General features: G+C 33.6%; 3 protein-coding genes across 7 annotated transcripts; 2 read left to right on the top strand and 1 right to left on the bottom strand.

Annotated features, from left to right (window-relative positions):
* Positions 1 to 2,267: 2,267 nt before the first annotated feature.
* Positions 2,268 to 5,994, bottom strand: LOC137824240 (hydroxyacylglutathione hydrolase cytoplasmic). Its single transcript, XM_068629780.2, has 7 exons — positions 5,672 to 5,994; positions 5,477 to 5,599; positions 5,233 to 5,394; positions 4,245 to 4,323; positions 3,921 to 4,034; positions 2,820 to 2,996; positions 2,268 to 2,558 (listed from the first exon to the last, which is right to left on the bottom strand). Exons 1-7 carry the CDS (start codon positions 5,716 to 5,718, stop codon positions 2,484 to 2,486), a joined length of 777 nt encoding a protein of 258 aa, XP_068485881.1. The 5' UTR covers positions 5,719 to 5,994; the 3' UTR covers positions 2,268 to 2,483.
* A 4,680-nt stretch (positions 5,995 to 10,674) lies between these two features.
* On the top strand, positions 10,675 to 12,367 carry LOC137824144 (large ribosomal subunit protein uL16). The gene is made up of 4 exons (XM_068629611.2): positions 10,675 to 10,734; positions 11,289 to 11,790; positions 11,924 to 12,005; positions 12,133 to 12,367. The coding sequence occupies exons 1-4, from the start codon at positions 10,725 to 10,727 to the stop codon at positions 12,202 to 12,204; spliced, it is 666 nt and encodes a 221-aa protein (XP_068485712.1). The 5' UTR covers positions 10,675 to 10,724; the 3' UTR covers positions 12,205 to 12,367.
* A 7,955-nt stretch (positions 12,368 to 20,322) lies between these two features.
* Positions 20,323 to 24,500, top strand: LOC137826258 (putative inactive receptor kinase At5g58300). 5 transcript variants are annotated; one of them, XM_068632155.1, is made up of 5 exons: positions 20,323 to 20,678; positions 21,057 to 21,081; positions 21,157 to 21,347; positions 21,783 to 23,176; positions 23,667 to 24,500. In XM_068632155.1, exons 4-5 carry the CDS (start codon positions 21,865 to 21,867, stop codon positions 24,287 to 24,289), a joined length of 1,935 nt encoding a protein of 644 aa, XP_068488256.1. In that variant the 5' UTR covers positions 20,323 to 20,678; positions 21,057 to 21,081; positions 21,157 to 21,347; positions 21,783 to 21,864; the 3' UTR covers positions 24,290 to 24,500. The 5 variants fall into 5 exon arrangements, with proteins under 5 accessions (XP_068488256.1, XP_068488257.1, XP_068488254.1 ...); XM_068632153.2 differs by having other exon boundaries at positions 20,547 to 20,678; positions 21,020 to 21,081; XM_068632157.1 differs by lacking the exon at positions 21,157 to 21,347 and having other exon boundaries at positions 20,548 to 20,678.
* The last annotated feature ends 872 nt before the right edge of the window (positions 24,501 to 25,372 follow it).

Genomic DNA, 25,372 nt, shown 5'->3' with positions numbered 1-25,372 from the left:
TAAGATAGTCACAACAAGCACATACTAGATGGTCTAACTTGTCTTAACACTAGTAGACGATCTCTAGTAGATGGTAGTCTTCTCCTTCATAACAAACGGTCAAACCGTCTAACTAAGCTCATCAAGACTAATTGCACACTAGATCTCTAGCAAATCATAAAACCATACAAGGTAAAGACATATGTAGAGAAAGTGACTTTCTAGTATCAACGTTTCGTGCATAATCAACATCCACATACCCTTCTATAATAACTTTATCAAGGATAGACCTTTTATACACTAGATCAAACGATATTGTTCTGTTTAAATATCTCAACATCCACTTCAAAGTCTCTCAATGAGCTCGTCCATGATTTGTCATGTACCTGCTAATAATACTTATATCTTGAGCCAGATCCGATCTGCTACACCAAATCATATAATGATTTTTTCAAGAGGCAGACCTTCCCCTCCTCTTCAACAAACCCCTTAGGTTGCTGCATATTGATGGTTTCCTCCAAAATGTCATGCAAAAACGTTGTCTTCATGTCTAAAACCAAATTCTATTGGTTAATAATAGACATTAAAATCCTTATAGAACAATATTTTACCATAGGTTATAATATCCCATTATAGTCAATTCCATTCACCTGTGTAAAACCTTTTGCCACCAGTCTAGCCTTGAATCTCTAACCTTCCTCATATGGTATTCTCATTCTTCTTAAACACTCACTTGCATCCTACCATTTTTTTCATTTCTTGGTAGATTAACAAGCGTCCACGTGTGGTTCTTCCACAAAGACTCATTCTTCTCCTTGATGGTAACTTGCCACTGTTGACATTGAACCTTCCATAGCCTCCTGGAATCATTTCCTCTTAATTGGCTATCTCCTCAACTATTGTCAAAGCATAACTAATAAGGTCAACATATTCAAACTTTTCCCTATCATTTGCACGTCTAAGCCTTGTAGTGTAAGAGTTAGAAGGTTGGTGAATATCATCTGATGACTCCAAATGGTCTAATCCATCAATAAAAAGCTTCACCTTAACATGGATTTTCTCATTCCCCTTTCTCCAACTTTTTGCATATCATAGCCATTCAACACCTAGCCTCTCCAGGCTTTAACCTTCATAACTTTTACTCCCTCACACCTTCTACATATACTATGAAGATAAATCTCTCAACCCGTGCTTCTAGCCAAGACACCAAACACCCTCAAATTCTTATAATATGCAGGTATTCCACACCATACTTCCATAGGATTATTTCAGTTCATAGCAGACGATGGACTCCTATTTATCAGGTAAACGACTATGTTTGCAGCTTTCCCCAAGAAGGTTTTAAGCAATCCAATCCCTAGTAGTATACATCTCACCCTCTCTAAAATGGTTATGTTCATCTTCTCAATCAGATCATTTTGTTGTGGTGTACTTATAACCGTCTTACGCCTCTTTATACCTTCAGTTTTGCAAAATCCATTAAACTCCCAAAAAAACTCCAGACAATTGTTTGCAACACCTTCAAGTTGATTACTCACCATGATGTGTCACTCATTAAACCTTTGAAAAGTTTCACTTTTATTTTTCAAAATATAGATTCATACCCACTTTGAATAATCGTATATGATAATGATGAAATAAAACCCTCTACCATGAATAGATATCTCACTGAACCCCACATGTCTACATTAACATATTCAAAAGGTCTATCAAACACATGTTTACCAATGTCAAACTTCAACTTAGGAGACTTTCTCGATACAAAGGGATCATAGAACTCCAAATTCTCCATCTTATAAAGACAAATGAAGAATTACAAGTGATGATAGGGAGAAGTATTGTTGGTCGTAGACAAGTGATGATAGGGAGAAGTATTGTTGGTCGTAGACCTCCCATTGAGTGGACCTATAGAACGAAGAAGAAGCCCATACAATTATGTAAATGGGACAATTAATCTATCAGGAATTGTGAGCAAACTAGGAAACACCATATAAGAAATCATGAATGTTGCTCTTCTAGCAAACTTTTTACCTCGACTCCAACACTCGCAAACTCCTAGCAATTTTGTACTCTTTCATTTTTGTATTTTTGTTCCTTTGTTCTTGCATCTCTTTCCGGTACATTTCCCTCGAGATCATCATAAAAAAATTGGCTATTTTTAGAACAATCTTTACAAACCAACTGTATCATGTAATCTAAGAGGTGATTCGACTAATTTTTAATTTAAAATTAAATAAAATATCAAGCCTCTATTGCAAAAAAAAGTTCATTTAAAGTTCACACGTAAATGACATGAATTAAAAAAGACCATTTTAGTATTTCGATTAACCAACAAAATATGCATATAGGCGACAGTGCTAATCACAATCCATGCCCATAACTTGACAAGCCTCTGACTGCCATTTCAGTTTCAGGCAAATCATACTGTTACAGTATCTACATAAAGGCCTTATTCATATGATAAAACAGAAAAGGAAAGTGAACAAATGAGAATGCTAGTTTCATTAGCCTCTCCAGTTGTCTTTCTTCTTCCTTATCTCTCCTAATGCTTCAACAGGTGACTTGCAGCCCACCTTCTCCTGCAAATTTTCACAGTTTAAGAAAAGCTTCAGCTTCAACCTTTGTAAGTCACTGTATTTTTTATCCAAGAAAAAAACATAAAAACTGCACAAATAACAGCTTCTATTCTAACTAAATATGTTAGAATTTCAGATGGATTGTAGAAAGCACCAATAAACTCCTGAAAAACTTTCTGATTATACATTTCATTCTACCCTCTAATCAACAGGCAATAATATATTTGTTTCACACTTTGAAGAGGGGGTGGAGAGGTGACAAACCTGGATCTCAGGTAGATCAACCCTCATAAAGGGATTGGTCTCCAACTCATCCTCAATGGTTGAGGGAACTGTTGCTTGACCAGCTTGTCTCTGATTCTGAGCCCAGGTTAATTTCTGTTGTGTCCTCGAATTGTCTGGCTCGAGTGTCAGAGCAAATTGCAAGTTCTTCACTGAGTACTGGAGAAAAACAACTTCACACTCTTATAAGTGATTAATATATATAAGTGAAAAAAGCATATAAGAAATAAGCCACTGAGAATTTAGGCTTTTCTAGGCCAAAAATAAAACAATCTAAAATTTCTCCCTCCTCACCTTATGCCTCGAAGTTGCATTTTTTACTTATGTAAGACATAAGTCTTGCAAGATAAACAGAAGTGCACGACCAATTCCAAACAAACGAGTTCTTATGAACAGTCATTACAGATTATCAAAAGCAATTCACTTCTTCACAAATCATAACTTTACATCTGAGTAGCTGAATCTCGTATATTTAAAAACCAGTTATATTTTATTTTTTAGAAGAAACATAGAATTGTGTTCTAATGAATGAAGGATTTATTGATTTACTTGCTCAAGGGTTACTGTGGCAGAACGCTACCTCCTAACCCAAAATATAATTTGTCAATCTAGGCACTTAATGGACAAACACAGACTCTAGCATAACAAAAGGTTAGGAAACAGTATTCATGAATGCCTAATGCCCTAACTTCAGCAAAAAAAATTGTTACAAGAATTGAGTATCAGTTCGTTTTCAACTTTTTATTCCAGTATATTCATATCAGGTTGACTAGTAATTGGTGTGCATTTCCCATACTACACAGTTTTTACATAATATTAACCTGTGTGAACTGGACCAAGAAGATTAGTTTGGATTATTTTCAACTTTTAAATATTTACATCATTCCCCAACCCCCTTTCTCCATCAATCCAATTAAAAGTATTTACCAGGTAATCATGCATGAACTAACTATTTAAGAAGTCCTTTGGATCAATCCCATTCATCATTTAAATTATAAGAAGATCAATCATTATTGACACTGCCTATATGGATAAGCAAAATTCCCCATAATAATTTGTTTCAGTGTGGAGGGTGGGATTTACCTCATGGCCACAGTATACTCGAGTTGTCTTTGGTAATGAAGCTAGTGTTACATTGAGAGACTGATACATCTGTTCAGCAGTTCCCTCAAAAAATTTCCCACAACTAGCAATAAACTGTAAACCAGCAATAAGACAGCAAATGTAGAGATTTGAAAGAAGAGCCTCTCCAAATTCATATACATGAAAGTTTTAAAGGGAGAGCCAAATACAAATCACATACCTTGACTTCAAGCACTTGCGACAACTTTAAGAATAAGTTTACTACATGTTTTCCAAAATAACTACTTTTTTTCTGATATGATAAAGATGGATCAGTCAACTTACCAGTGTATCTCCAGTAAAAACAGCCGGATGCTCATCCTCTTTGCCAGTAACATAGTAACTTATGTGGCCTTGTGTGTGACTGAACAAGTTACAAATATTGCCTATGTTAACAAGGGAGGTAAATATGTCTAGAAAAAGCGAGAGTCGAGGTTGAATCACTACAGCAAACATCAAGAAATACTAAAAGAATGCCAAATATCAACAACTGATAATGCAGCAATAAAAAATTAACAATAAAATAAGAAGGCCAATGAAGCATGGCAATGCCTTCTTGGTATATTTTCACACAAGTTGGCACATCATTTTTTTTAATCGTCAGATAAGCAGGATTAAAACCCTCTTACAGGGGATGAGAACAATTGGAAAAAGTTCAGCAAGCACTACAAAATTGATTCTTCTATGCAGACTTTTCTGGCAAGAGAAATACATTACAAAAAAGTTGTAGCTGTGGGTGTCAAAGACTATAGGACAATATTCACCCAGACCACCTAAGAATTTTTGGTATTCAAACATTATACTTGGTACTAACAACTGCTAAACAAGTTTATGACCTGTTCAAACCTGTTTCAGTTCAAGTTAGAACCTTTTGGATACAAAACGCTAGAAGTTTTTTTGAGAACTTCTTCAAAAATAAACTTCATATTTCCTGTAGGAAAGTTCTCCAAAGCACTTCTAAGTTGTGTTCAACCAGACTAATTTAATTTCACTTGAAAAGGTTAAAATTTGGTATCTGGTTAAATGAAATAAGAGGACACTTTCAAAAGATAGATAATACATAAACTAATTTTAATTTGTTAGAGAAGCTGAAATCATTTTAGTAATTTTAATTTGTTAGAGAAGCTTAAATCATTTTATCTTTCTATTTTCTTTTCTGATAAATTCATCCAAACATGACCCAACAGTTACTGTTCCAATCCATACTCTACAGTGTAGTGAACTAATGGAAACACTTGAAAAGTTGAGTTAGCAATAACATAGCATAGCATACCAAGGTGTATGAAGGGCCAATATAGTGACGTCAGCTCCAAGAGAGACCTTATCACCGTTTTCAACCTTGTCAGTGCAGCCCTTCACGTTATCGATGGAACCACCATAGACCTTGATTCCAGGCACCAGTTGCTTTATCTTCTCGTTTCCACCAGCATGATCCCTGTCACACAATAATAAACGGTAAAACAAAACATCATAGGGAACATGTCAGAAAAACACAAAAACATCATAGTACACCATACCAGTGATGGTGGGTGGTGAGGACGAGTTTGAGGGTGAGGCCATGCGAGTTGGCAGCCTCAAGAATCTTCTCCGGCTCGACGGGGTCCACCGCCGCCGCTTCCTTGGTGCTCTCATCCACGATCCTGCGCCACCCAGATTCGTTCAGCAAAATCTAAGAGACAAATGAATGGATGAATGTTGGATTAGATTCATACAGATAAGAATAATTGTCTTCGAGACATGGTATGTGTTGGATTTTCATCTTTCCCTTTACGATTCAAACACAGTTCAGAAATCCAATTTTGTTCTCGGGTATCTAGCGGTGACGGATTTATAAATGGACTGAAATTTTCATTTTTATAATGTTTAGATATACTTTATCATATCATAAAATGAATCATTCAATTTCATTTCTTTTGCTAAAACAGTATTTATTTATCTTTAAAGGGATTTATGTTTAATATCACAAACATTATATTAATGAAAGATGTTTCAGAATATTTTTTGCAACATTTGGTATCCAGGTTCTATTGGGATCAACCTCTACATACTTTGAACAGTTTAACTTGAGAAGTACCGTTTAGTTTCTTAGTTTCATGAAACTATTCCCATGAATTATCTAAGCAACATACCCATAAAATGATAACTTACAACCTTCATTAAAGATTAGCTTGTTAAGCAAATTGTAAGCATGGATTAACAAGAAGATTGTGTCTAAGCAAAATCTGTTCCAAAATAATATAAATAGGTTGTCATGGGAGAGTCAAAAGTTAGGTTCAATAGTATTTATAACTCGTAAAATATCTTATACTTGTTTGAGTGTTGAGTATTTTTGCAGATATTTTTTCTCTTTACTCATCGAGACCTAAAGGAAGTAGTATGTAAAAAGAATTGTGGCTTACTTGGACTAATTTTGACATTGTAAGAACATTTTTGCCGCTCATCGTGGGACCAAGTAAAATTTCAAGAAAACCACATGGTTGCTACACGAGGGATGACGAGTGCTAGAAGACCCCTATGGAAAGAACAAAAGACAATCACTCAGATACTATTATGACAATGTTGATAGAGCTCCAAAAAGAACTAGAAACTGTAAAGAGAAAGAGTTATGAAGAAATAGATGTCCTAAAATATGAAAACACTCACATGAAGAAGAAGCTTAGGACCAAGGAAATATTCCCAATTGACTCCTCAATTGAGCATGGGGAACTGGTCGGATCAAGCCAACTAGCTCCCTCGAAAATCTAAGAAGTTAATATCTTCAGGGCAACAGAAGAACGATAATCATTCTCCTCCCACACACTTTAAAGCGTCATTAAGGCGACATCCCTTCACTAAAGGAATCACGAAAACATCCCTCCCTACCAATTGGAAGAGCCTAGATTCTTGAAAAATATGATGGAACCACCGACTCTGACGAGCACATAGATGTCTACATTAGACAAGTCATCTTGTACACTTCAGATGACACGATTTTAAGTCTTGTCTTTCCCATATTACTTAAAGAAGTTGCTTTGAGTTAGTTTACTCGACTACCACCCTTATCGATATGTTGTTTTGACACATTTGTAGCAAAGTCCGGTCCTAGTTCGTGACAAGTTGTCTCCATCATCTTACATCGATAGTTTTAGTGAATCTTTACGAGCCTTTGTAAAGCTCTTCGAAAAGGTTCCCTCAACATACAAAACCTTACTCCAAATGTAACAATGCATCACATGGTCAATGCCTTGAGATTAGTGCCTTTCTCAAATAGTTTGTGCAAGAACTCGCCAAAAAATCTTGATGAATTACAACAACATACCATCAAGTTCATGTTATTAGAGTAATTGAAAGACTTTCAAAAGCAAATGAGGGTTGAGGCTACATCTAAGAAGAAACATCAAGATAAAAGGACTTCCTCGTCTGACCGAACAACCCATAAGACTCTTGGAACCATCATGAGGCTCAAGATTCGTACACTACACACCACTAAACACCAACAAAGGCTGCCTACTAGAAGAGGCCGTGAAAGTTGAGTTACTGCCAACGTCGAAAAGGTTCTTACACCAACCAACGACAATCAAAATAAGCATTGTCATTACAATTATAACTATGGTCATAACACCAAGGATTGTGTTGCCTTGACAGATAAAATAGAAGAGCTAATCCAAGTCATGCATCTCCATTGGTTTGTGCAAAGGAACGTCGACTGAGGCCCTAGGGAGACCAGGCAACCGAGAGGTTTCAAAAGGGATCCATTGGTACATCACGAGGGCAAAAAAGGGAGGTGCAAAGAAACACATCTACGAGGGGTTACCATTGTCAGGGGGTTCGTCGGGGGCAAGGCATCATCTTCAACTCGGAAGAGGCACCTTCGAATTGTGCAATTCATCCACATGTTGGTTAGGCTTTGTCACATCCCTTCTATTTCTTGTTGACGTTACTCATCCTCACATTGAGAGTGAGCCTCGTTTAAGGCCTTTACTTGGCTACCTAATGAAGCGTTGGCATTCATGGCAGTCTGAAGGGAGTGTCCTAAGTCAATGAACTCTTTCTTCAATTTTTCAACCTCAACATTGGAGCCACCTTTCCAACCTACTCACTCAACCTCTTACATAATGAGATGGTTTGAGCAATTAGCTCCACAAAGACATCAACTAATTCATTTGAAGAAGTTGACCGATACAACTCTCGTTTGGAGCTAAGGATAACTTCTCAAAAAATTTCATGTGGTGTCGGAAAAACCCTGGGAAGAGGAGTAGATGAAACCCCCAAGACCATGCCAGGTTAATGGACTTTATTTATGTGACATTTTAGAATTGTTTAAGTTTAACTATTGAAACTCATGTCTAAGTCAAAGGTCCAGAATCATATGCATATGGTTTTTGTGATAAAAAAAAATTCTATGCAAAATTCTTTTGTCAAATGTGATTTTAACGTGAAATTCACCAATGTCAATTTGGGTGAGAAGGAACAACATCCAATTTAAGGACATTGAATTCTTTCACTTAATCCTGAAAGTGCTTGATAATGGTCACTTATATAGCGAGATCAACAAAACAATGATCAAAATAAAACTTAAAGAGATTATATAGCGAGATCAACAAAACGATGATCAAAATAAAACTTAAAGAGATGTCTCTTCCAAAGGACATTCTTATTACACACATTTTGCAGCATCATGACATAAACTTTATTGTCAAAACATATCTCACCTTAGCGTAGTCAAATTGGTTTAATGAAATATCATTTAAAAAAATTTAAATATCATTAATGTTAATTGTGTCTAACTACGTGATAGAATCAATTAGGATCATCAACATTTCAACGATGAAGACCCTCCAATTGGTGATGTCGATGTTGGAGTTATTCGACCAATTTGGCTACGTGGAAGATCAACTACATTTTATAATAATTTTTGTTCATTTTTTTTTTATTTATTTCAACTTCAATTTATATATATTTTTTGCATTAAATTATTTACGAAACTGCATACATTAATGGTATCAAATAACAAACAATTATTTTACACCTAAATATCTAACTTGTATGCTTTGTTTGGATTAAATGATGGATTTGAAGGAGTGGAAAAAGATAGATTTGAAGAAAAGTGAGGTTGTTTGAATTAAGATAAAGAGAGTGGAAGTGAAGAGAAAATTTATAAAATTTTGTGAATGATGTGATAGATGTAATTGAATTATAAATTTTGAAAATTTAGATTAAAAAAAATAAATTAAAATAAAATTATTATAAAACCTTAATAAATAAATAAAATAATATTTCAAATATAAAGTATACTAAATAAATGATCAAAATTTAATTTAATTTACTTTTTATTTTAATTGATTTATTTATTTAACATTAAATATATATTAATAAAATATTAAATGTATTTTATTATGAATTTAATCATTTATTATTTTAAAATAAAAGAATAAATATTATTATATTTATTCATTGTGATGGTTAGTTATGGTTAATCGCATTAAAAATCAAGTTTCTGGACACAAAATCAAGTTTCTTTGCCATTAAAAGAATAAAGTCTGACAATAAATTTTATTTCGATTTTCGTAATTTTATATCTCAGTTTTTTCAACTTTCTTCACCTTTCTTCACTCTTTAACTTTCCATCATTGAAAACTAATAGAGAGAGAATTTTACTCAATGAAAATGATATGTATTAAAATATTTTTTAACATTGAATCAAATTTCTTCATTGATACAATGACACTTTGATATTTTTTTTAAATATATCAATTCATTTTTTTTTATCTTATCACATGAATCAAATTATTCACAATTTTTTTATTCTATTTCTTTTAACTCAAATAATTACACTTTTAATTGTATTTTTCGTTATTTCTTTCTTCTTTTTTACTCTATTCCCACTTCTTATTCCAAACCCACAAGCTTAATAAATAAATAAAATACATTCACTTTTCTAAAAGAAAAAAAAACACTTTGATTAATGAAAATTGTATTTGAGTCTTAAATCAATCTAAAACCAATTTTTTAAACCTATTTAATACTCACCTTTTTAGTTTTAGAGTTCGTAAATCTGGAATGCTTCATCTTTTAAATTTAGTAAATAAAATAAAATGTTTTATTTCATAACAAAATAATAAAATGTTTTGCGATAAAAAAAAAACAACAATTTATCACTTTACAACTCGCTAGAGACTCTTTCTTCCTACACCTCCATACCTTCTTGTGCTACCCCATACTAAATATGAAAATACCATTTTATTCTTTTTTTCCACTCCTTGGATTTGAAATAATTAGCCTATGGATTATGTAATCTGGATAAATTCCGGATTACATAATTCGAAAGTCAATTTCATATTTAGAAAAGACTTTCAGATTACGTAATCCGGAAGCTAATAACACATATGAAAAAAAGACTTCTGGATTACATAATCCGAAAGCTAATCTTATGTATAGAAAAGACTTCCGGATTATGTAATCCAGAAGCTAATCACAAAAGACTTCCAGATTACATAATCCGGAAGCTAATTTTGAATCTAAAAAAAGACTTCCAGACTATGTAATCCGAAATATTAAAAAGGATATTTTTGGAATGAGAAAAATTTATGGGGGTGGTACAAGAAGGTATGGAGGTGCAGGAAGAAGCAGCCCTCGCTAGAACAATTTGGGCCCAAAACAAAGCCCGTCTCGTAAACAGGCAAAAAGCCCTACGCAACTGCCTCTATATAAACAACTTTTTCTAGGGTTTGGGTTTGCGTAGAGAGCGTCAACCTTAACGCGTTTGGAGCAGATAGAGACGTAGCCATGGGGAGAAGTAAGCTCCATCCTCCTTGTCCTCTTCGCTATTTTTTTTTTTTTTTTTCAATTTCGATTCTTCTATGTTGTATTGTTTTATGGAGTTTTTTTTTTTTTTTTGTTGAATCTATATTCCTCTGGTTCTCGTGAACTGTTTCCTCTTTTATTTAAATTTATCTCGATTTCGGAAAATGAGTTGTTAGATATGATTTATTTTCCTGTTGCTGTGATCACTGTTGATGAAAAGTTAGATGACTGTTTTTATTGATTTTACTTTGTTCATTGTAAGAGTGTTTTTGTGCTGTGCCAATTATATATTCTAAGTTTTGATTTTTTTTAGTATTAATATTCATTATGAATGTATGTTATTCTTTTCAAAATTTCAATCTCATATGCTTTTTAACGAGCTGGTTCAGATTTAATGTTATATTTTTAGTTATAAATTTTGTTGCATTAATACTTATTACCAGTAATGCTTTACTATTTGGAATTACAATTACAATATATAACGTTTTGGAATGAACTGGCCCATATTTTGTGTGTGATTGTAATTACGAATGGTGTTTGATTTAGGGCCTGCAAGGTGTTATAGGCAAATTAAAAATAAGCCATACCCCAAGTCCCGTTTCTGTCGTGGTGTTCCTGATCCCAAGATCAGAATTTACGATGTTGGCATGAAGAAGAAAGGTGTGGATGAGTTTCCTTTCTGTGTCCATCTAGTTAGTTGGGAGAAGGAAAATGTGTCGAGTGAGGCATTGGAAGCTGCCCGCATTGCTTGCAACAAGTACATGGCAAAGTTTGCTGGAAAGGATGCTTTCCACTTGAGAGTTAGGGTTCACCCATTCCACGTTCTTAGGATCAACAAGATGCTTTCATGTGCTGGAGCTGATAGGCTCCAAACTGGAATGAGAGGTGCTTTTGGAAAGCCACAGGGTACTTGTGCTAGAGTGGCTATCGGGCAGGTCCTCCTTTCTGTCCGATGCAAGGACAGCAACAGCCATCATGCACAGGAGGCTCTTCGCCGTGCCAAGTTCAAATTCCCTGGTCGTCAAAAGATTATTGTTAGTAGGAAATGGTATGTATTTGCTCTTTTGGCAGATGAGTAATTAATTTTCCGCATATCAGTTGTGGATTTTCTCTATTTTATTAACAGCCTTTTTTTCATGTGTGTTTAATTTTGGTTATTATTGTTTGAAATGCTTGCGCAGGGGCTTCACCAAGTTTAGCCGTTCTGATTATCTGAAGTTCAAGTCAGACAACAGAATTCTTGCTGATGGTGTAAATGCAAAGGTAATGTGAAAGATAGCGCAATTCAATCTTGTTATATATATTCTGCCATCTAAGTTTATTCAATAGGTACTTTAGTTGTGTTAATTGTAATTATTTAAGCTCATCAATTTCTGTATTGTTCTTGTAGCTTCTTGGGAACCATGGACCATTGGCCAACCGGCAGCCTGGAAGAGCTTTCCTTGAGAGTGCTACTGCTTAAGTCTGTGTCTGTTATATCAAGTGTTAGAGATTGAATTTTAGTGGTTTTGAAAGATTTAGTCTGTTATTTTATCAGTACATTCCATTAAACTAGTTGAGTTAATTTTGTTTTTGTAGAACTTTTTGTACTGGTTATTTTATTAATGCAAAATTTTGTTATGATATTTTATGCCTCCTTTTTTTGTTGGTATTTGATTTTCCGTCAGCTTCATAGACGATACACCTGGTATTTTTTTATTAGCGAGATTGATAGCACTGCCGGTGTATCACTTGAACGTGAATGATATGTTCTATTGATGTGCCAGCTTGCCATAAATTAGACGACACCCTTGTCTTAGGAGCAAGGTGGTGTTTGAGCTGTGTACTGATTGGTATCTACTTCGTCGTGTTGTTGCATGGCTAAGTAATATTCCAGAGTAGCGAATTCTATCAGGCTCTTTTGCTAAGTAGTCTCTCTCTTGATTAGACTGGATCGTGTCGTTCATTGTGAAGCCATGCAATTTTCCTTATGTATAGATCAGTCAATGAGGATCTTTGATAAAGGAAAGAGGGATCCAGGAAAAGTATGGAAAGAAACTTATAATATGGTTATGGGAGGTTATTAATTTTATGCAATAAACAGGTAATTTTGTTCAAAACACTAATTGTGAGTCTTGGAATTTACATTCTGATCCTTGAAGTTACAATGAATGCTTTGCAATTGGAATTAGTGTCATGTAGCAATAGTTTCTTCAAGCATGTATCCACATCCAATTGTGATGTTTTGGTTTTTGTTTACCATCCAAAGAAAAGAATAACCTCAGTATTATTTACTACTGAACCTCAACAATTTTGAAATGAATACCCTTATTTACTACTGAACCTCAACAATTTTGAAATCAATAGTAATTTTGGAAATTCGAAAGTTGATTGGGTGAAGGTAAAAAATCATTGGTACAGTGAGCCTTAGAGAGGAAAGAGGAGTGAGTTTGTTTTACTAAGATACATTCTAGAAAAATAATTCAAAATCCAAAATCTGAATATATATTTTAGAAACAATATCTGGAATTAAAAAATGTGTTTTTAAAATTTAAATCTAAAAATGAAAAGAAAATCTGAAATTGAAATACATTGTGAAAAATAATTTTTAGAATTTAAATGTGTTCTGGAAATCTAAATTTGGAATTGTAGTATGGAAAAATGTTTTAGAAGTATCTTTTTATCCACACCGTAGGTTCATTTAGGCATTGTTTGGATACAGATGATTACTATTCACCTAGATTGAAAATAAAAAACACTTTATGTTTGCATATAGGAGATTGTGGTTATTAGAGAGTGAAAAGATAAAGAAAGTGAAGAATGACTCTTTGTTGGCTTGTGAAGATTTGGTGAGAAAGTTTTGACTTTTACCATATTACCCTTCGTCTATTATCCCTATGTGCCATAACAGGGTCATGCAATGCAAATAGTTGCTCTGCATGAGATTTGCTCGCATCCCATTTGCAAAACACATATTTGTAAAAGGTTCTTCAATTGTGGTGGTTACTTCAACTATGATGGATGATGAGTTAATAGAGTAATAAATATGAGAGGGGACAGGAGGTGAGTTATGTGTTTTGAGTTGAAGGAAGACCTTAGAGGTGGTTGGAGGTGCGTAGTTGTCAGAGGTGTGCAGTAGTAGTAGTAGATTTAATCCTTCACATTCCAAATCCGTTAAAATGTAGAAAATCACGGTGTCGACAACAGAACCACCAACAACCATTATGAACCACAATCGTCCACCTAGCACCACTAGCGGCACCACCAGTAGAGAAATCGTCCACTGACCACCACAACGAAATCGTCCACCGACCACCACCATCAACATAACACCACCACGAACAAAATCTCACCCACACCTTGGTACCAAAAACATTGGTTGCTAATTAGACACCAATTTAGAAACCATTTAACAATAATAGAAACTAATTTAGAAACTAAAACTTTTTTAGTCTCTAAAATGGTTTCTAATTTAGTCACTATAGCAACTAATTATTTTTTGTCTCTAAAAATTGGTTTCTATTTCATGATTTTCTTATAGTGGTAGTTGATGTTGATTTCAAACTAATTTCACAAATACAAGAGCAAATCAATTTGCAAACACAAGTAGCATCAATGACAATCCATTGCATGATTAAATATGGATTGAATTTGTTGCGTGTGTTAATCGAGACAAATAATGCTATACCGGAGTTTGTTCCACAAAAAGTGCGTCGTGGACAAGAATTGATGTCGTACTTGGTTCATAGTGAAAGATGTCGTGACATTATTTGCATGGGTCCGGAAGCATTTATTAATTTATGTCAACGAATAAGAGGAACGGGGATGGTTAAAGATGCATTTTTATCTATAGTTGAAGAACAAGTGGCTAAACTTTTATACATCATTGGTCATAACGTCAAGAATTGAAGTGTTTCGTTCTTCTTTCATCGATCCGGGAAAACAATATCTAGTCACTTTCATAATGTTTTGAAGGCAATATTGATATTGCATGAATTGTTCTTAATCCAACCAATTGGGACTGAAGTTGAACCTCATATCTTAAACAACAATCTATTTTTTTCCATACTTTATGGTATGAATATGAGAAACAATAGTTAAATATTTTATTCATGTCATATGCAATAAGTTATTTATAAATGTGAATTTGTTGTGTATTAGGATTGTTTAGGTGACATATACGACACTCACGTTCATGTTAAAGTTCCCCAAGCTGATGCTCCTCGTCTTCGTGGAAGAAAAGACTCGCCAATAATGCAAACGTATTTGTTGCTTGTGATTTTGACATGAAATTCACATATGTTTTTTTCGGGTGGGAAGGAACAATCTCTGATCCCAGGATATTGAAGGATGCGTTTGTACAAGAGGATCCATTGGTTATTCCAAAAGATTAGTTGAGTGTGTTTTCAAGTGCAATAAATATTCATTTGATCACATGACTTATAAGTAATAAGTGTTAATGAATGGTTGTAGGCAAATACTACCTTGGAGACGCGGTTTTATGCTCAAAGCCCAAGTTATAACTCCATATCGCGGAGTTCGATACCATCTAAAAGAGTATTCTCAAAGAGATCCACAAAATGTTCGTGAGTTGTTTAATCATCGTCATTCCTCACTAAGAAATGTTATTGAAAGAACATTTGGTGTCCTCAAAAAGCGATTTCCAATTATCGCCAGCAGAACAGAGCCTCATTACTCAGTGGACATGATGACCTATATTATTTTAGCATGTTGTATTCTTCATAACTTTCTTCACGAGATAGATAATGATGACTTTTTGTTGGAAGAAGTTAATCGTGACTTAATGCAAAGAGATATAGATGTGTCACACTCGCAAACTCATGAGGATGGCTATAGGCTCGGGTCACAAATTAGGGATACTATAGCAAATAAAATGTGGACAGGTTATTGTAATAATTAATTTTATGTGATATCCTTAAATTTATATTTATATTATTGTAAGAATAATTTGGTCGTTAAGTAGATGCAAGAAGCCTCTCCAGTTGAATGAGACTTGTTCAATACATGCCCTCCTCTAGAAGACGCATAATGTTGAAGATAAAAGTGTTTATGAGCTGGATGAAAAATGTGAAAAATAAGGAAATCACAATAAGAAATGGTTGAATTATAATTTAATTAAACATAAATTTTTTCACTATTATAGTCTAAATAATGGTATTCAGATGACGACTTAGATATTCAAACAGTCAAACTAAATTCTTTCATTTGATGTATGATATCATACATAATTTGTTAACTTTTCTTAATCATTTGACTGTGATTTTTTTCATTGACTTTGATTAATGAGTAGATTGTATTCTTATCTATGATAGACCACACCTGATGCAAAGTTAACCTAAGATGCTTTGTTGAAAAAAATGGAGTTAAAGAGACACATTTTCATAAACATTTTTCAACATGCTTTATCTTATGATACATAAAATGAGTTTCCTCAATGTCTTATAACAAATATGACCAGACAAACATATTTTAAAGATTATTTATCCTTAGTTCTTCCAGTCCAATTGGTCACATTAGATATGCAAATTTTGTAACTCAACTAAATCACTTGACTGACACATTTTCATCTTTACTTTAACAAGTGATTAGATAATAGTTCTAGCGTTTGACCAATTAGTACAAATGCAAATAAAATACTTAGATTTAATAGAATTTTGATAAAACATTTTGAAGATGTATTTACATATTAACTCTCCTTCTTGGATTAGTGCAGATGATAATAACATGTAATATAAAGGAAATAAGAAGGAACAAATACATACATAACAATTTATATTAGTTTGTTTGTCATTAGTACATCCAGTTCTTTCCCAGCAAGCCAAGTTCAACAAAACAAATTGTTGTTGTGAAGTACACTTGAGTATTCTTTGAGCATCTAGCCACTTTTGAGTACTCCATTGAGTATTCTTGACATAAGTCACTCCTGACTTAACTAAGTATTTTGTGTGCTAGTAGTATTCTTGGCTAACCCCTTGAGTATTCTTTCTTCAAGCCACTCATGACCCAATTAAGTATTCTTTACTAAACCACTCCTGGATAAGATACAAGAATGATAGGCTTTGGATGATCATACGATAATCTTATCTGACTAGTGGAGAGTGATACATCTCAAAGATGAATACACAATTCATGTTTTCTCTCCCAGTACAATTAATCTTGCTTTTTTAGGGGGGGTAGCGTCTTTCGAAGTATAAAACGGATAAGCTCACTCTCTTAGGTAGTTGGAAACTCACTCTCAGTGTTTTCCATTAAATTATTATGGATCCTAATACTTTAATAGTGTTTCTACTTGGTGCTTAAGGATCCTTTTAGGAAGCTATAATGTTTGCTTTATCATCTGATCAACATTTTTGTATGGTGAAACTTCTCCTCTCTTGACTTAGAGAAGTCTTATATATCTGAGTAGCAATTTGACATGGTGTCTCTTTTCTCTTCTTGTTGTTGTTCTTATTCTTATTCTTATTCTTCTTCTTCTAAATGGAAAACTTTAAATAGAATTTGGAATAAGGTTGTTGTTAAGAGATTATTTATAACTGTTGAGCCACTTCAACTTCTATGCATGTCCACTTTGTTTCTAACGAATCTTAACATGATTGTTGCATTTAATGCAGCTTTAGTTTGCGCTTCTTTTTCTTCGCAACGTTCTTAACAATTAACAATGTTGATCTCCGTAAATAGCACAACCTTTTGCACTAATTCATGGTTAGAGTGCATATCCTATAAGATTCTTAGTTAGGTTAAAGTTCTTTGTGTCAAAAGGTTGATTGAAGAAAACAACTTAAATATGCGTTCCGATAGATTTTTAATATTTTTTTTAAAATAATTTGCAACGGATCTATTTGGCAAACGAACATCCCTTGTTATAAAAAAAAAAAAAAGAGTATATGAATATTTATAGAAGTATTAGATTATAAACATAATTTCTATTTTTTTTAAGTATGAATGAGATTGTTCTTATGATAATGTTTTTGACTCAACTTCCTCTATTCTTCCACCACTTCACTTCTAGCTGCTTCTTTAATTCTGATTTCTCTTCTAGGCAACAGAGAATAAATAGTTCTCCTCTCACTAGTATATGTATATGATTGAAGTACCTGCAGGAATGTTTTAAGCTTAAGTTAGTTTTGATTTTTTAAATGTTCATTAATTATCTAATTGATGAATTAAATGAATTATTATTTATACTGATCATTATAATGAGCCATTATTTTATCTTTACTTCAAAAATAGATCTATTGATTAATTTTTAATTTTTTATATTCAGATTTTCTTTTTAATTACTAATTGATATTTATTTATTATATTATGTATCATTATTTTAAAAAAGACGTAAAATTGATTATTGTTTTAAAGATTTTCCTAAAAGTCATTCGGCCTATTGGCATACCAGTTTAAAGATATTATAAATTTATTGTGGAAAAAAAAAATACTAGAAAGATACTTTTAGGTTTGAATGCAGTTTTCATTTTTTGAATATCATAATTATATAGTTTTAATATCTCCATCAACATACCTTTAAAAATTAAGAAAATTTTGTTAATTATTTAACAGAAAACTCTGGAAGTGCTTCTCTGCAACAGCTAGCAAACCACGTTATAGCTTTTATGCTTAATTCATTGTCCCATCAATGGCCATTACCAAACATTACTGAATCACTACTCATTTATTTCTAAATCTTTTTAGAATACTACTCTATAATCATTCAAATTCTATTTTATCTGTGTAGTAAATATTGAATATTTTTATATATTAAACATGTTTATTATTAATATGTTTTTGTAAAATATTAAAAAAAAATCATAAGATGGGTTGTAGGGATATCCAGCTTCCAACATTACAAATTTCCAAACAAATGAATGAAAAAAATTATGGAAAAATATTTTTAATTAAGAGGGTTTATACCATTTGTTATAATAGGAAACAAATCAAAAGTGATGAACACAAGTAATTTTCATACAAACACCCGAAGGATCACAAATACATAAAAAGTGCATGAAATGCAATTAAGGTAACACATATTTTTAAAAGCTAAATATTTCATTCGGAGATTTTGGTGTTGAATCTTATGAGAGTTTCTTAAACAATTTTTTATTTATTTCTGTAATATATTTTGTGATTCTATAATAACTCATCATTTTAAAGAATTTTATATTTATTTGTATTAAAAAAAAATCATTACTTAATTATATCTTGACTAAATTTTACATGAAAATTTGTTTAACTCTACTTAGGGGTGGCAATGCGGGCTGACTTGCCTCACATAGGCCTGTCCCACATTTGGCCCGCCCCGCGCTAGGAGTGCGGGTTCATTTTACTGGCTTGCCTCGCATAAGAAGTAACCTGCGGGCCTACAGGTCAACCCGCATAAGAATTTTTTATTTTTTTTCAAAAATTAAAATTTCATTAATTATAAAAAAACTTATTCCTACTACTGAAAAATTAAAATTTTATCCGTGTTTCAATTCATTTAATTAAGATAAAAATATAAATTCAAGTAGGAGGGTTGTTAGAAGGCTTGATTAAAAATATTGCTTTGCATATATTTTTTTCTATATATGTATGTAAATGTATAAGAGTATATTATCAAAGTTTTACTATAAAATATTTTAATGAAAATGACTAATTTTTTAACTATCCTATTGAAATATCTTCTTTAAATTATTTTTTTATTAACAAATTTTAAATATAAGATTTTACTTCAAACTAAATCTATTTTCACTCTTAATACTAACTCATTTACATGATTAAAATAAAACATTTATTTTTTTAGTACATTAAATTCATTTTTTAAAAATAAAATAAAGGTCACCTGTAATAATGGATAAATAGGTATGATTTTTTTTACAATAAAAAAATTAAATAATAATTGTTTTATTTATGCCGGTCAGCGGGCCAACCTGTCCAGCTCCGCTGTTAACCCACACGAGCTGCAGATTATGCGGGACAAACCAAAACAAGTCAACGGGCTATATTAGTGAGTCTGTTCCGCACTTTTTGGTAGCGGGTCGACCGCATGGCCTATCCCGCATTGCCCCCCTAACTCTATTCAAGAATTCATGTTTCTTATTTCAAAAGAATTGGTTTTTATGAAAAAAAATCTGAAATCAAAGAAACTATATATAAATATATATACATAAATATCTTCAAAATTTGAATTCTGTTTTCAAATCAAATAAGTTAAACCACCGTATAAATGCTGTAGAAATAAATTTGGTGAATGGGTTCACTGGGTCCTCTGGTTTTAAGAACTAAAATTATAAACCACCATGCATTGATTGCATATGGGATGGGGCTAAAGAATAATAATAATAATATAAGTATTAAATTATTTTAAATATTGTAAGCATGAAACAATATTATATATATAGAGATATTTCAATAAAATTTATTGCCATGCATGGAGATAGTTTTTTTTGAAAAATAAACATGATACTGGAAATAGTGGTCATATATGCATGCTAAAAACTACACGTAAAGTAGTTGTGTGAGTTGTTTAATTAGTGAATAGTGTCTTCAGGGTCCATTTCCAGAGACATGCCAACTAACTTAATTTATGAGTTGCTGCTTCATTTCAAACGTTAGAGTTGGAGTCATGCAAGCCATGTTCTTTTTCCTTTCTACGTTTAGCTAATTTCAACAGCAAAAGGTGGACATTAATGTGATTGTTGAGAGAGAAGAGCTTGTAATTTGGTGTAGGTTAGCTCCCTCATTATTGCTGCCAGAGTAGATTTGTAGTTAAGTAGGAAAATTATCTTGCTGTGTTACTTTCAATCTCTATTTATTTCATGCTTTCATGTCATATACTATACTTCATTTCATCTTCACTACAGGTTTTGAATTGCATAGCAATTCTCCTCTTTTGTTGAACTGGATTTAATATCTCCTGCTCATTGATGCTGCATTTCTTGGTATCCTCACACTGAATTTCATACACAGGTATTTGCTCTTGGTTCCTCTAAACTCCAAATGTGAACAATTGCTTGATTAAGGATTGAAAATAAGGCATTTCTAATGAAGATGGTCCATTTGTGGATCCCATGCTTTTAGCATCTTCTTCACAAATCTGCATGACATTTTTTTTATGCAACATGCTTGCAATGATCATGTCTCTGAAAATCTGGTCTTTAATTAAGTTGAATGGAGTGATGTGATTCATTTATGTTGCCAACCTTATACATGCTTCCAATTAGAATTATTCTAGTAAGATCTGCTGATTCTTCCAATTCCTTTTCTGCTAACTGTTGTGTCTGTTTAATATTTTTGGCATTGTTTCTAAGGTGAATGATGTTATGTTTGCATGAATTCTCACTGGAGGCATCAGCAAGTTAGGATATTGGTGGTATGTATGCTTGCTTTGAGTGTGAAATTTTTTACCCATCTGCATCCCTTTTGAATGTTCTTTGTCCCGTCCCAGTAAATGTCTCAATCCAGCTCCAAAGACAAAAGTAGTTTTCAGTATTTGAAGGTGAACTTTTAGAGTATGCAATGACCAGGGGTGTGGTGGCAAAAACTAGAAATCAACACTCATGATTCACGACATCACTTTAAATTAGGAGATTTCAGCCTACTTTTAGCGACAATGTCGTTTCTTTATGAAGTACAAAAGTGAGTCAAACTTTAGCTTTTTCTTTTTTGAGTTCTTTTTTTTCTTGGATTCTCAATTACAATCCTCCTTTTTCCCTCTTCCTTCTTGCTTGTTTTTTGGCAAATATTGTTTTTGGTAAAGGAATCTTCTTAGTTGTTTTGAAAGAACCGATTTATTTGAAAGTTTTTACCAACAGAAAACATTCTTACTTTAAAATTCAATTCTCTAAGTACGGAATTGCTAAACTTATCAATTTCTAAATCCACACTGTAAACCTTCATTTCGTGTCTAAGTTCTGCATCACTTTCCAAGTGGCACATAATTGTTTTTAGACTAAAACTCTTTCTTACTGAAATAACTCAATGTCTCTGAACAAAAAAGTAGTTCATTATGATTTTCAGCATTTTTATATTTCTCCATATGATCAGCTAACACTTTACCATAATTTTCCAAAGCTGAACCGAGCAAGGATGAAGAACAGCTAAGGTCAGAACTTGGAACCATCACCTGCCTCCACTTCACACCAAAGAAGAACCAATGAAGTTCCAACTCCATGCTGTTACATTTGTTCTGCTAAGCTTCATAATGTCTCTCTTTGGCCTGATTGTAGCTGACTTGAACTCCGACAGACAAGCTCTCCTTGAGTTCTTTTCAAATGTTCCACATGCCCCAAGGTTAAATTGGAGTGAGTCCACTCCAATTTGTACTTCTTGGGCTGGTGTGACTTGCAACAAAAATGAAACTAGTGTAATCAGCATCCGTCTTCCAGGGGCAGGTTTCAAGGGTTCCATTCCAGAGAACAGCCTAGGAAAGCTCAATTCTCTTAAAATTCTGAGCCTTCACTCCAATGGCCTTAGAGGAAACCTTCCTTCTGACATCCTCTCTATTCCTTCACTCCAATATGTAAACCTGCAGCAAAATTACTTCTCAGGTCTAATCCCTTCTTCTATCTCCCCTAAACTCGTAGCATTAGATATTTCCTCTAACAATTTCTCGGGAAGTATCCCACCTACCCTTCAGAATCTCAGTAGACTCACCTGGTTGTATCTCCAAAACAACTCCCTCTCTGGGGCTATTCCTGACTTCAACTTTCCAAGTCTCAAGTATTTGAATTTGAGCTATAACAACTTGAATGGCTCAATTCCAAATTCCATCAACAATTATCCGTACACTTCTTTTGCTGGGAACTCTCATTTGTGTGGACCACCTCTCAATAAGTGTTCTGCAGCCTCAACTCCATCTTCTTCTTCCTCCCTTTCTCCTTCTCCTGTTTATCAACCACTCTCTCCAGCAGCAGCTCCCCAAAATAGAAATGCTACCACTTCAAAGAGTTACTTTAGCCTAGCTTCTATACTTGCTCTGGCAATTGGGGGCTGCGCCTTCTTGTCTCTCCTGGTTTTGGTGATGTTTGTATGCTGTTTAAAGAAGAACAAGAGTCAAAGTAGTGGCATACTTACAGGAAAGGCACCGTGTTCTGGAAAGAGTGAGGTTTCAAAGAGTTTTGGGAGTGGGGTGCAAGACATTGAAAAAAACAGGTTGTTTTTCTTTGAAGGTTGCTCTTACAGCTTTGACCTTGAAGATTTGTTAAAGGCTTCAGCTGAAGTTCTTGGAAAGGGGAGCTATGGAACAACATATAGGGCTGCTTTGGAGGATGGAACAGCAGTGGTAGTTAAAAGGTTGAGGGAAGTTCTAGTTGGAAAGAAGGAGTTTGAGCAGCAGATGGAGGTTGTAGGAAGAATTGGTCGGCATCCCAATGTTATGCCCCTAAGAGCTTTTTACTTTTCCAAAGATGAGAAACTTCTAGTATATGACTACATGCCTGGAGGCAGCTTGTTTTCCTTGTTGCATGGTACGTTTTATTTACCTTGATAATCAATACATTGTCTCTTTCTGTGACCCAAATCCATGCACTCTCTTTTAATGATAATGGACAAAATAAGTTTTTCTTTATTCACCATTCTTCAACTGCATCATTATATTTATCTAGCTGCTAGGTGTGAGTAAAAATGCAAAAGCTGAAGTTAATATTTATGCTAGTCATTAAAGGAGAACTTAATTGGATCGATTGATGTCATGGAAAAGGTAACCTGTTTTTTTATTTCTACGGGAGAGTCCGAGTAATAATTAAACTAAGGTAAATTAGCATACTAATCAACAACTATTGAAGATTATTTAGCAGTCGTTTAGGCAAGATAATGGACAAAATATGCTGCCTTTTGTTCACCATTCAACAGCTGCATTATCTTACTTATGTAGCAATAAGCAATTCATGCCACTAGCTGAACTATGACAAAGCTACATATTTGCCTAATTCTCCTATCATTCCTAAACAACAACAGGAAACAGAGGCATGGGAAGAGCTCCATTAGACTGGGATTCAAGAATGAAGATAGCACTTGGAGCTGCAAAGGGAATTGCTTCCATTCACACCGACCACATGGATTCAAAACTTACTCATGGCAACATCAAGTCCTCGAATGTGCTCATAACCCAAGAACACGATGGCTGCATCACTGATGTAGGACTCACTCCTGTGATGACCACCCAATCAACCATGTCAAAAACCAACGGCTACCGTGCTCCCGAAGTAACCGAGTACCGGAGGATCACTCAGAAGTCTGATGTTTACAGCTTTGGAGTGCTCCTTCTTGAAATGCTCACTGGCAAGGCTCCAATGGGATATTCTGGCTATGAGGACATGGTTGATCTACCAAGATGGGTGAGGTCCGTGGTTCGAGAGGAATGGACTGCTGAAGTTTTTGATGAGGAACTGCTTAGAGGGCAGTATTTTGAAGAGGAAATGGTGCAGATGCTTCAGATTGCACTGGCATGTGTGGCAAAAGTGGCAGATAATAGGCCAACAATGGATGAAACTGTTAGGAACATAGAGGAAATTAGGCTTCCTGATTTGAATAACCGTAACACATCATCTGAGTCTGAATCTAATGTACAAACTCCATGATTATTTTGTGCCATGGACTTCTTATTTTCTGTATCACACAAGGAATAACCTTGTTGTGTCTCTAGAGTATTCAAGTTAAGATAACTGTATTGTATCATGTGGTATGTTCAGATGACGAAGTAGTTTCTTATTCCACAAATGTACTAAGAAACGTAGTGTCAAGTGAGTGAGTGACATTGAAGAAGTAAAAATTTCCAAATCTTGCAGTTCAGTATCACTCATTTGTATATCTTGCATGATCTTTTATTCTCACATTGTTCCAAGTAAGAAAGATTGAAAATCTAAGAATTCCCATATCAGGGTATGTGTCAAATGCACACAGTTTACACCTACGGTTGAATTAGGACAGAATGTTTGCTCATAAGATTTCTTGTAAAATTGATCTAGGGTAGGCTTATAGAATGGGTACTCAATTGATCAAGCAGCACACTCTTTAACAGAACTTTTACTATTAACTGAAGTTCACAATTTTTTTTAAGTTTCACTTATTAAACATTTTTTTCTCCTGGTTTTGTAGTTTGTAATAAATTTTAATCAATAAAAAATGTTTTAGAAAGTATTTTACATTCTTTTTATAGAAAGTGTGTTACTAGAAACTTGTAGAAATTCCATGTTCATGGCTTATGACTGTGGCACAGTATATTGGAAATGAAATCTCTTATATGTGTATCACCCTAAGAAACCAAAAGTGTACAAGGCTTATAAGGTGTAACTTGAATTTATTTACTGATGAAGAAAGTTCTGGCTGACAATAATGGATGATGGTCATTGTAACCTGCAAAGGTGGTTGTGGTGAGAACATGGAAGGTAAGAAATGGACCACACTTAGATAAAATTTTAATAACAAATAAAATGTTAAAGGAAACAATTCTTTCACACTGTTGGTGTCAGTATGCTCTATTATTTGTGTTGCAGTCTTACCAAAGTTAAGACTCACCTACAATAATATTGATTGAAGTGTAAATTTCAAAAAATAATAATAATATATATAATTAATCACTAAAGTGTAAATTTCAAAAAATAATAATAATATATAATTAATCACTAAATTAATTAAATTAGATAAATTTTAAAAACTAAAAA

The sequence above is a fragment of the Phaseolus vulgaris genome, chromosome 8 (assembly GCF_051622355.1).
Source record: "Phaseolus vulgaris cultivar YP4 chromosome 8, ASM5162235v1, whole genome shotgun sequence".
NCBI classification, from domain to species: Eukaryota; Viridiplantae; Streptophyta; class Magnoliopsida; order Fabales; family Fabaceae; genus Phaseolus; species Phaseolus vulgaris.
The sequence above is the reverse complement of the archived record's forward strand: the minus strand, read 5'-3'. Positions and strand labels throughout refer to the sequence as shown.

What these genes read in the sequence shown, in the direction of transcription:
- LOC137826258 (XM_068632155.1), top strand. Translation starts at nt 21,865, where the DNA reads ATGAAGTTCCAACTCCATGCTGTTACATTTGTTCTGCTAAGCTTCATA. An exon ending in CTTGTTTTCCTTGTTGCATG is followed by an intron (nt 23,177 to 23,666) that starts GTACGTTTTATT and finishes AAACAACAACAG; the next exon opens with GAAACAGAGGCATGGGAAGA.
- LOC137824240 (XM_068629780.2), bottom strand. Translation starts at nt 5,718, where the DNA reads ATGAAAATCCAACACATACCATGTCTCGAAGACAATTATTCTTATCT. An exon ending in TTGGCCCTTCATACACCTTG is followed by an intron (nt 4,324 to 5,232) that starts GTATGCTATGCT and finishes TAACTTGTTCAG; the next exon opens with TCACACACAAGGCCACATAA. An exon ending in TTGATCTACCTGAGATCCAG is followed by an intron (nt 2,559 to 2,819) that starts GTTTGTCACCTC and finishes GAAAATTTGCAG; the next exon opens with GAGAAGGTGGGCTGCAAGTC.
- LOC137824144 (XM_068629611.2), top strand. An exon ending in ATTATTGTTAGTAGGAAATG is followed by an intron (nt 11,791 to 11,923) that starts GTATGTATTTGC and finishes ATGCTTGCGCAG; the next exon opens with GGGCTTCACCAAGTTTAGCC. An exon ending in CTGATGGTGTAAATGCAAAG is followed by an intron (nt 12,006 to 12,132) that starts GTAATGTGAAAG and finishes TTGTTCTTGTAG; the next exon opens with CTTCTTGGGAACCATGGACC.